Source organism: Myxine glutinosa, chromosome 4 (genome assembly GCF_964187855.1).
Source record: "Myxine glutinosa chromosome 4, kmMyxGlut1.1, whole genome shotgun sequence".
Classification (NCBI taxonomy): Eukaryota; Metazoa; Chordata; class Myxini; order Myxiniformes; family Myxinidae; genus Myxine; species Myxine glutinosa.
Window position 1 is genome coordinate 10562971 of NC_136264.1, and position 12467 is coordinate 10575437.

At 44.8% G+C, this 12467-nt stretch overlaps 1 protein-coding gene across 1 annotated transcript in view; it reads right to left on the reverse strand.

Annotated features, from left to right (window-relative positions):
- The window catches only part of LOC137424414 (lysine-specific demethylase 5C), a 192450-nt gene that overhangs the window by 170814 nt on the left and 9169 nt on the right, over positions 1-12467 (reverse strand). The window contains exon 2 of the mRNA XM_068111843.2: positions 838-915. Within this exon, the coding sequence (XP_067967944.2) occupies positions 838-915 (78 nt within the window). The remainder of the gene's footprint in view (positions 1-837; positions 916-12467) is intronic.

The window sequence follows — 12467 nt, forward strand, 5'->3', positions numbered from 1 at the left end:
AAAGTTGCACCTCTATATCTCTGAAACCGCTCGATGGAAAAAATTGAAACAAGGCTCATTGTGAAGTACTCCAATGTGATAAAACACTCGATCTGATCAGTATGAAAAAAAAATGCGTCTTATCACATCAACATGTGATAAGACACGTAAATGATGATGTCATCGGTGCCTTGATTATGACGTCATAATTCGACAAGTACAGCGCTTGATCTGATCAGTATGAAAAAAAGAATTATCTGCTGCTGGTGTTAGTCCGACGGACAGAAAAAACTGTTAGCCCGAAGGACACAAAATTTTGAAATTTTGGCCTCCTCCTGTAGAATTTTTAATGATAATTATGATGATATAGGTCATGTGGTACAGGTGCCATCTTTGAAAAAAAAATCGAAAAACGTTGCAGGAATGTGGAATTTATTGAAAAATATTTAATACTCACATTATTTGTTAACTGTTAACTGGTATCCCCACCCAGGTTGTACGATCCTCTTCAACTAAGGTATCAAACAAGCTCGGCTACGCCGTTGTTAGACTATCGGTCTTGTTTTTTTTTTCCCCTCTTTTGGGATGCAAGCCAAAAAAGGCATGCAAGCCACAATTTAGGAATGAAGCAATCCAATATTACTTTCATGTCACAAGTAAATGAGGCAGATCACTCATCAATCAATGAGTAATAAACCAAATATACTTTATACATACAGTAACAACAACAACAACACAACATGCATTTTAAGGCCATGTTCCCTGCTAGAGCGGGGGTTAGCCTGTATACATACAGTAACAGAGGAACAGAAAGGCATAACATGCATGCTCTAACTTGTGCAAAGGGCATCCTCTCACCTCGAGCTCATTAAGTCGCTGCATTCTTGGTGTGAAGTGGAAGGAATCCACCTCCACAGCAAAAGGAGGCTGCCAGCCCTGCAAGCAGAAAGAAAACGAGAGTTTTAATCATTAAATTACAAAACAAGAGGAAGAATTGCTTTGAAATACTGTACATGTCCCTTATGGGTGTGATATTTTCTAAGTTAAAGAAGGGCTTAACTCAAAAATTGACGAAATGCCCGAAACTTAGCCCTGCCTAACCCAACCCTCTTACTTGCAGGTTACTGTGCTTGTTGCCAACTGTTGCTCCTGCCCCACTGTCAGTTTATACCATTCCACATTTAATAAATTTATCATAAACTTCCACTTTATTAACATTTTCTGAAATGATAAAAATACAATCTGCTAACCTTGTGGTTCAGCCATTCCCCATTTGTAATACAAGCTGAGATACCAGTTCTTAGCCTGAGTAAGCTTTACTTTTAAATAGAGCAACACAACAACACAACAGGCATTTTAAGGCCATTTTCCCTGCAAGAGCGGGGGTTAGCCTTACTTTTAAATAGAGCAGGAAAGTCAAAACCTGGTGACGAGTAGAAAATCATTTTTATTTTGGTAAACACAATGACAACTAGAGTTTATAGAACACCTTACCCCATGCAGTGTTCAAGTGTGTAATTCAATCAAAATAAAACGAGTTAAAGGTCATACAAAAAAAAAATCCCCCAAATGTTTACCACCATTAATGCAGTGTCTTATACACCACCATATTCAACATGTCCAAGTACTGCAAAACTAGAGGTTTTTGTAGGTGAGAGGAAGACAATTTCTTTTCTACATTGTTCAAGTGTATAATTAAAATAAAGATTTTAAAGGTCATATAAAATAAAAATGAATTCCGGAAGTTTACTGCCGTTGACGCAGTGTCTATTACACCGCCATATTTAACACGTTACATTAGTTCTTCCTGCCTGTTGTTTGTTTCCTTTAGAACGTCCTGAAAACAGCAAGTTCCCTGTTTGGAATGATTTTCCATTTTGCTTGACTGCCAGACAAGCAGACAGAGTAAAACATTATCTCACTCCTCTCGGTGCATGCACGATCGGGACGAGATTAAGAGACAAAATACTGTTAAAATACAGGGTTGTTTTCTGATTAATGTTCAAAACATAACATTCAATTGAAACCAAGTTGTTCCTCGATGATAAACTGATGTTTGTGGATGGACCGACGGACAAACACGAATGAAGCAATTGCTTAGCCACACTTTTCATTTCACGTGCACGTGGTAATGTCCGACTGAACTATGAACTGACGTTGACGTGCAACTGACTTCGTCTCACCAAATAACTTACTGGTAACAATATTGCAATTTTTATTTTCATTACAATGTATTTGTATAAAAAAGGGAAGCTTTGGGGTTTGAGGCACAAAAAGCCATTTGGGGTTTCCCACTCTGCTTGCCACCATGTACAGCTGGCCATGTGTAAATGCAAGCTCTTAAAGACTTAGGCTGACAACCTTGAGGCTTTGTCCTTGGGACTTGTTGATGGTCATGCTGAAGCAGACTGGCTGGAAACAGAATTCGCCAAAATCAAATGGCAAGCCTGCATCTGATGGGATGATCAGTGCACATCGGATTTTTATGTGAAAAAAGGAAAAATATTTTTTCACATAAAACGGCTTTTTGGGCGCAAAAAAATTATGTTGCTATTTTCGGAGAAAAAAAAATTTCGCCCTTTTTCGGGAAAAATAAAATAAAATGACCTGTTTGGTCGAAAATGTCTGGCAACGCTAAAAAAAATTAGGGAATTTTTCGAAATTTTTAACTGCGATCGAAATTTTTAACTGCGATCGATCTCAAAAACAAAACGTTGCGTACACTTGCGTGCATTGCATCCCCAGCGTGTACAGCAGTGAGGTGGTGTACTACAGTGAGAGAGTGCACACAAAGTGTGAACAAGTCTCCTATCAAGATGAGTGCTGCTCTTCGTGACAAGTGGCTGAAGGAATTCAACGCTGGCGGCGATGGGGCCACCTTCAAGTACGTGTCGAGTGACACGGCTTTCTGTCGAGCTTGTGAAAAGACTTTCCAGGCGAAGCAGAAGTCTGAGCTGGCCCAACATGTCCGAGGAGACCGCCACAAGAGCAACTTGGCCTTGAAGAAGAAGAGGACGGTCACGCAAGCCACCATGGAGGACTTTGGTGGCGGAAAGAGGCACAAGTGCGACGTCGTGGCTCAGGAGCTGTGCCAGGCCATGCTGGCCGCTGGCATCCCATGGTCGAAATTGGAAAACCCTGCCCTCCGGTCGTTCCTGGAGAAGCACATCACTCTCCAGATCCCCGATGAAAGCTGGATTCGAAAGCACTACCTCGACAAGTGCTACGACGAGGCCTTGGCGGGGATCCGTGCCGACCTCGGACAGCAGCCCATCTGGCTGTCCGTCGATGAGACGACCGATTCGGCAGGTCGATATGTGGCCAACATCATCGCGGGACGCTTGTCCAAGGAGGGGTACTTTCGTCCCCACCTCGTCCAGTGCATGTTTCTGGAGAAGACCAACTCCGGGGAGATCGTGCGCGCAGTCAATGACACGCTGCGCTATCTTTGGCCTGATTTCAAGTCGGAGTGCCTCAAGGTCCTCGTCAGCGACGCTGCGGCCTATATGATCAAGGCCGGCCATGCCCTGAAGGAACTCTTCCCGGACTTGCTGCATGTGACTTGCGTTGCCCACGCGCTCCACTGTTTCTGCGAGACAGTCCGAGAAATGTTCAAGGACGTCAACGACCTGATTGCCACGACGAAGAAGGTGTTCGTCAAAGCCCCGTCGCGTGTTGTCCTTTGGAAGGAGCAGCAGCCCAATCTTTCTCTCCCCCCGGAGCCCATTCTGACTAGGTGGGGGACGTGGATCGACGCCGCGGTGTTTTACGCTGAGCATTTCGAGGCCGTTAAGGACATTGTGGACCAGCTGAACGATGACGACGCGATGGCAATCCGGAGTGCCAAGGACCTGTTCGGAAAGGCGGACATCAAGCTCAGTTTGGTCTTCTTAAATGCCCACGTGCCGTTCATCCCGAAGATCCTTAAGCAGCTGGAGGAGGCCGGCATGGAGCTGGCCAAGGCCTTCCAGCTCCTTGATCAGGCCAAGGATGAGCTCGAAAAGATCCGAGGCTGCCGTAAGGAGATCCTGCTCACCAAGTTCAAGACGGTGCTGCAGCGCAATCCCGACATTGGTGTGCTGAGGACAGTGGCTTTGATCCTGGATGGAGATCAGCACAGATCTGAGGTTGGTGTGCCGGCTGGAGTCAAGCTTGCCGACATCCCCCTCTTGAGGTACTGCCCCATCGTCAGCGTCGACGTGGAAAGGTCCTTCTCCGTCTACAGAAACGTCCTCACCGACTGCCGACACCGCCTCACCAAGGAGAACATTACCAAGATAATGATTTCAAACACCTACTTTAACCGTTCCTAAAAGGGTCTTGTCAATTTCTTCTAGTCCTCTACTTATCAAACAATGCGGTTGCAATAAAGGTACCTGAACGTCATTTTTTACCTGTTTACTAGCCCAGAGTGCTTAATGCTGTGCAGGAAAAAGCTTACCATTTTTTGTTCTTTTTTTGACTGATTTCTGAAAAACTTGGCAATAATAAAAAAATGAATAAAACGGGGGAAAAAAATATTTCGGGATTTTTTCACATTAAAAAAAAAAATTCCGCTTTTCAAAACATAAAAGGCCTATTTTCTTAACATAAAAATCCGTAGTCTAAATTGATCAGTATCCTTGGAATCATGGCTTGCTCTCCCTTGTTTGGTCCAGTGGCGATGGTGATATTTAGGCAATTCGGCAGGAACTGTTTGATGATGCCTCGAGTTCCATTCAAACCTTTGGTGGGTCGAGGTTGTGTAAGGGCATGACTGGCACTCCTACATTCAGGGGGTGATATGATGGCATTCCTGAAGGCTCCAGCATGTTCAGGAACTCTGGGGTATGTAACTGCTCCATCACCACTCATGGCTTTGTCCACCGATCTATAGGTGTCCCCTGGGAAAGTTCACAGTTGAATGTTTTTACTGATTCATTGTGTGGAGTAAGGATTTCATGCTGACACGGTCTCTCCATGTCTTTGTAGTGTTGCAGTTCGTTTTAGTACACCCTCGACTGGAGATCTTTGGCTGAAGATATCATGGTCCCCAATTTCTGTGGCGCAGATGAAATACCTGTCACTAATGAGGCACCTGGCCTGGTGTTGGCTTAGCGGTTAGGGTGCCGGCTTGGGATCCTAGGAGCCTGGGTTCGAATCCCGGTCGATTGCTGAATTAACGCCAGGGGGGTTGACTCAGCCTGTCATCCTTCCGATGTCGGCAAATTGAGTACCAGCTTGCTGGGATGAATGATCACGGTGTGTACCCCGATTTAGAATAGGTACACCATATCCCTGCGCATCGTAAGAGAGGACCAAGGGTTGGCGTCAGGAAGGGCATCCGGCCATAAAAACATTGCCTCAAAACAGGGAACCATGACTGTCATGGGGCCTGCAAGGCTAACCCCTGCTCTAGCGGGGAAAATGGCCTTAAAACGATCATTCATTCATTCATTCAATGAGGCACCTGGCCATCTCCAAATCTCAATAGGAACTTTGCAAATTGACCTGCATCATGATCACGTTGAAGGAATGATCATATTTTTGCTGTCAAAGTTTTTATATGCTTCCAAAGATGTGAAGATTTGAGGCATGCATCAATCTCGTTGGCTTTCGTGCCACCACACACAATAAGAAGAATTTGGTGGAAATCTCCTGACAACACCAACAAAATCCCACCCATGATGATTTCAGCCATATATATATATACTCAAAGGCAAAAGTGACTGTGACACACAAACAACAAACAGAATCAGTGTTAAACTTTTACTGCCACGAATGAAATGTTATTACATGGAAAGACAAATGTTTCAAGGTATGGTAACGATCAACAGTCCATAAGAACAGTGCACCTGGCATATGCAAATGAGCCACAACACAAGAGGGGGTTCACAAGCAAGTTCACACGGTCAGTAGCGAGTGTGTCCACCTTGTGCATTGATGCAGGCCTGGCACCTTCGCCTCATTGAGGCCACTAAACGTCGATGAAAGTCCTGGGGAAGATCATTCCATATCCGAGGAAGGATTTGGCGGAGTTCCTGCAGCGTTGTTGGAGGATTCGGATGACGTCGTAAACGTCGCTCCATTTCATACCAGACATGTTCAATGGGTGACAAATCAGGGGATATTCCGGGCCAGGGTAACACATTAACATTGTTCTGATTAAGATACAGCTGTACAACTCGAGCAACGTGTGGTCTGCTCCACTGGAGACGTCGACGTCGATGTTCTGGCGTTAGAATTGGCCGTTGGGCTGGGCGTCTTGCACGGATGCCGTAGACGCGTGGACGTCGTCGGACTGTTCTCGCAGATACACCTCTGTTGCCAGGTATGGTATGGGCTGTAAGGGTTGCTGGCTGGAACCTGTTTCGGAGGTGCGTGGTTCGAATGCATCGGTCTTGACATGGGGTCGTTACTGGTGCACGGCCACTACGGGGACGGTCTATAACTTGATTGTTTTGCTGAAAACGTCGCCATAAGTGCCAAATGGTGTTTCTATGGACGTTGAATCGATGAGCAACGTCACACTGCGAGGTACCAGACTGAAGCATACCTATAGCTCTCCATCAGTCATTTTCCCCGAGGCGTGGCATGTCGAACTTGTTCCAGAATGATGAATAGAGGTGTTTTTCTGACTTCTGCACTTCTTAAGACTGCATTGAGTGGAAATGATAAGCGTCTGGTTGTCTGGCCTTTTGAAGTGAACATTGCTGGCCATTTTTCTCGAATATGTCATGCTTCTTGCAAATTTCGTGCAATTCGAACAACAATTGCTTGGTTGCGTTTCTTCGACCATTTTAACAAAGTCTTTCTCTGGTTCAAATCCAAAAATTCATTCACAAGATTACCAATGAAAAAATTCCATGTCACAATAACTTTTGCCTCTGAGTATATATATACAGTGGGGAGAACAAGTATTTGATACACTGCCGATTTTGCAGGTTTTCCCACTTACAAAGCACGTAAAGGTCTGTAATTTTTATCATAGGTACACTTCAACTGTGGAAGACGGAATCTAAAACAAAAATCCTGAAAATCACATTGTATGATTTTTAAGTAATTAATTTGCATTTTATTGCATGAAATAAGTATTTGATCACCTACCAACCAGTAAGAATTCCGGCTCTCACAGACCTGTTAGTTTTTTCTTTAAGAAGCCCTCCCATTCTCCACTCATTACCTGTATTAACTGCACCTGTTTGAACTCGTTATCTGCATAAAAGACGTCTCCAGACCGTCTCCGACCACAAAGACCGCAAAGACCGACCGCAAAGCCGTCTCCAGACCTGTCCACACTCAATCAGACTCCAACCTCTCCACAATGGGCAAGACCAGAGAGCTGTCTAAGGACATCAGGGACAAATTTGTAGACTTGCACAAGGCTGGGATGGGCTACAGGACAATAGGCAAGCAGCTTGGTGAGAAGGCAACAACTGTTGGCGCAATTATTAGAAAATGGAAGAAGTTCAAGATGACAGTCAATCTCCCTCGGTCTGGGGCTCCATGCAAGATCTCACCTCGTGGAGCCTCAATGATCATGAGAAAGGTGAGGGATCAGCCCAGAACTACACGGCAGGACCTGGTCAATGACCTGAAGAGAGCTGGGACCACAGTATCAAAGAAAACCATAAGTAACACACTACGCCGTCATGGATTAAAATCCTGCAGCGCACGCAAGGTCCCTCTGCTCAAGCCAGCGCATGTCCAGGCCCGTCTGAAGTTTGCCAATGACCATCTGGATGATCCAGAGGAGGAATGGGAGAAGGTCATGTGGTCTGATGAGACCAAAATAGAGCTTTTTGGTTTAAACTCCACTCGCCGTGTTTGGAGGAAGAAGAAGGATGAGTACAACCCCAAGAACACCATCCCAACCGTGAACCATGGAGGTGGAAACATCATTCTTTGGGGATGCTTTTCTGCAAAGGGGACAGGACGACTGCACCGTATTGAGGGGAGGATGGATGGGGCCATGTATCGCGAGATCTTGGCCAACAATCTCCTTCCCTCAATAAGAGCATTGAAGATGGGGCGTGGCTGGGTCTTCCAGCATGACAACGACCCGAAACACACAGCCAGGGCAACTAAGGAGTGGCTCCGTACGAAGCATCTCAAGGTCCTGGAGTGGCCTAGCCAGTCTCCAGACCTGAACCCAATAGAAAATCTTTGGAGGGAGCTGAAAGTCTGTGTTGCGCAGCGACAGCCCCGAAACCTGAAGGATCTGGTGAAGATCTGTATGGAGGAGTGGGCCAAAATCCCTGCTGCAGTGTGTGCAAACCTGGTTAAGAACTACAGGAAACGTCTGATCTCTGTAATTGCAAACAAAGGTTTCTGTACCAAATATTAAGTTCTGTTTTTCTGATGTATCAAATACTTATTTCATGCAATAAAATGCAAATTAATTACTTAAAAATCATACAATGTGATTTTCAGGATTTTTGTTTTAGATTCCGTCTTCCACAGTTGAAGTGTACCTATGATAAAAATTACAGACCTTGTCGTGCTTTGTAAGTGGGAAAACCTGCAAAATCGGCAGTGTATCAAATACTTGTTCTCCCCACTGTATATATATATATATATATATATATATATATATATATATATATACAGTCACGTGAAAAAGTAAGTACACTCCATGTAAAGTTTTGACATTTTCAACATATTTCAACATACAGCTATTTGATCTTCATTTCAACAATATTGATAGACAAAGGTGATATAATATAACAAATATCATGAAACATTTACATTTTGTAGTCCATTGTATAATTTAAATAAACAAATGCAAAATTCACATGTGGAAAAAGTAAGCACACCCTTGGCTCTAATAGGTGGTATTGCACCCTTTGGCAGAAACGACCTCAGCTAGGCATTTCTTATAACTGTCTACCAGTCTCTGACATCGACTGGGAGAAATTTTTGCCCACTCCTCCATGCAGAATTCTTTCAGCTGTGCGATGTTTGAGGGGTTTCTTGCATGCACAGCTCGTTTCAAATCGCCCCACAACATGTCGATGGGATTTAGATCCGGGTTTTGACTTGGCCATTCCAGAACCCTCCATTTCTTTCTTTTCAGCCATTCCTTGGTGGATTTACTGGTATGTTTAGGGTCATTGTCATGTTGCAAGGTCCACCTTCGGTTGAGCTTCAACTTCTCCGACAGATGGCCTCACATTATCCTCAAGCACTCTCTGGTACAATGAAGAATTCATAGTGGATTCTATGATGGTGAGCTGCCCAGGCCCTGATGCAGCAAAGCTGCCCCAAACCATAATATTTCCACCACCATGCTTTACAGTTGGTATCAGGTTCTTGTGGTCAAATTCTGTCTTTGGTTTTCGCCAAACATGTCTTCTGGTACTGTGGCCAAATAGCTCTACCTTTGACTCATCTGTCCAGCGTACATTGTTCCAGAGTGCTGGTATTTGCCTAGGTGTTCATTGGCAAACTTTAGTCTTGCCCTGATGTTCTTTCTGGACAGCAAAGGTTTCCTCCTGGCACACCTCCCACCCATGTAGATCAAATTTGTGCAGCCTCTTTCTAATGGTAGACTCGTGCACTTTGACATCAACAGTGGCAAGAGCTACCTGTAGGTCCCGTGATGACATTCTGGGGTTCTTAGAGACTTCTTTCAGCATCTTGCGGTCTGCTCTCGGGCTGAGCTTGCTGGGGCGGCCTGGCCTGAACAAGTTGGCAGTTGTTTGGAATCTTCTCCACTTGAAGATGATCTTCCGGACAGTCGAATGATTGATTTCAAATTGTTTGGAGATCTTTTTAAATCCCTTCCCAGACTCGTAGGCATCTATAACCATTCTTTCTGAAGGCCTCAGAGAGCTCTTTTGATCTAGGCATGGTGACGCCGCACACTTCAACAACAAAGAGCAAACCAAACTAAATGTTGAGGTTTAAATAAGACAGGTTCCTCCAAGATCCTCTCTAACGATGTTCTAATCATTTGCACCTGAGCTGGTGCAACTGATGCTAATTTTAGGTATTTGAAGGAGTGATAAATGTAGGGGTGTACTTACTTTTTCCACATGCGAAATTTACATTTATGTTAATTTAAATTATACAATGGACTACAAAATGTAAATGTTTCATGATGTTTGTTATATTATATCGCCTTTATCTATCAATATTGTTGAAATGAAGATCAAATAGCTGTATGTTGAAATATGTTGAAAGTCAAAACTTTACATGGGGTGTACTTACTTTTTCACGTGACTGTATATCTACTATATAAGAGAGATGTCTGTCTATGTGAGTGTCTGTCTGTCTGTCTGTGTCGCCATTTTTCTGAGATGGCTGAACGGATCTTCGTCAAACTTTCAGAGGTTCATCCGTGAGTGCCTGTGAGTGTTGTAGGCCAAAAAAAAAACATTTTGGAAAAAAAAGAAGATTTTTTTGTGGAATAAAAAAAAACAATAATAATCACTCGATAGTGCCCAAGGCTTTTTAATTAATGACAGTTATATACAAGTACACAATCGCATAAATAAATACAAAACAATCACCAGACATTTGAACACAAATAAATCAAACAATTCCGGAAGTGGACGAAGATGGCAGTACGGCTTCTTCTTCTTCCTGATCGGCATCACACTTAACTCAGAAACGTGAGCCACATTCACCCACCAGCATATATATGAACCCCCTTCCTCTCCTGCCTCCCCCCCCCTGCCCTCCCCTTCTCTTCCCCCCCGCCCCCCCTCTCCCTACCACCCCTCCCCTTCCCATGGCAGCAGACGAGGTCTCAAAACTCCATTGACATAACGCTGACTAGTGAGATTGCCTTCGATGACGATCAGGGGTGTCCTGAACCGGGTGGAAATGTCGGCCCATACCATCACACTGGGTCCTCCCCAACAATTGATCTGACGAATATAGCATGATGCATACCTTTCCCCACCTCTGCGCCATACCTGTTGACGCCCATCAGCAGCATGGAGGTCAAAATCTGGACTCATCGCTGAACAAGACTGCACTCCACTGTTGCTGTGTCCAGCGGCGGTGCTGCAGACACCATCTTGGTCTGCTCCGCCGATGGGCTGCGTTCAACACTGGACCTCTGCAAGGACGTCTTGCCACCAGGCCCCGACTCATCAAGTGCCTCCGCACAGTAGAGACACTGATGCGGTTGTTGTGGCGACCTTTTGTCACTGCAGCTGTTTGCGTCGCAGGGCGGAAACGATCACGAAGATGCTGCAGCACAATCCAGCTGTCTTTGTTTGGGGTGGTGTTACGGATTCGTCACTTCCGTCGTTGTGGTTTTCATCCACTGTAAGCATTTTTGGTTCCATGTACTATTATTGTTATCGTTTAAGTGAAATGGAGATAACCGTTTTCAAAAGGTAAAAAATTAGTGTTTTAAAAGAAACCGGAAACCGGATCGGGAGGGAACCGGAAGAAGAAGAAGAGCAAGAAAAAAGCAGAGCAAGTGATGTCGGGAAGAAAAGCCGAGCTGCTTTGAGGTCTCGAGGAGACACTGGCGAACGGGGGTCACAAGCGAACTTTGGGTTTCCTGGGAAAGGGATTCCTGCGACAGAGTTGTGATCGCTGTGACAGATACACCTGCGTGACAGGTTTTGTGGTTGATTCCGAAGAGAATCGTTGTTGGAGTGCAGGTACGCCTCCAGTACAGGCCCGTCGGCCATTTTGCCTCGCTCCCGCCATTTCGCATCGCTCCAGCCTTTTCACCTCGCTCCAGCCATTTCACCGCACCCAGCCGTTAGCCTGGTTTGCATGTGTAACGTGGATTTCGATTGGGAATTTGTGGTTCTCCGTTTGGGAGCCGTTGAACGTTCATACCCAACAACAACACACAACATGCATTTTAAAGGCCATTTTCCCTGCTAGAGCGGTGAACGTTCATACCCGAAGGTGTGATTCAGCCGAGTCATTTCCCAGTCGCCTTTTGAGGGCACCTTTGCGCCTCTTTGGCAGCGTGACTGTCAGCCAAACTGGATTCTGGTCTCGATACGACATTTTTCTTGCGATCACCGGAGCGTGGATCGACTTTGGCTTGGTGCCGGGACAGAGACTTTGGGAATGTTCTTTTCGCTCACTTGGAGCACAGTGAGTTATATTGTAAGAAACTGATGGTACCATCATAGGAATGATATAATATTTGTTGTACAATTGATTAATATTGTTCTTGTTCTGTTATTCTTGTGTGACCTTAATACAATACTTGTTTTTTGGTAACAATTGGTGTGGTTTCACCATTGGTCATTGACACACAGAATAACACATCTTTCTGCCGTGACTCCTTTCGGGGCTCAGAGGTACACCGTGACCGGGGTTTGGGAAGGAGCACGTAACAGAAATTGGGGGCTCGTCCAGGATAGAATTCCCTAACATTCCGAAAATTCACAAATTTGGAATTTTCTAACATTCCCAAATTTTTCAAAAAATTGGAATTTTTTTGTGTGATGGTTAACAGGTGCTAACTGATAGTCACCATGGTGTTTGACACAGAAAAGTTTGCGACGTCCCCAAATGAGGCACAG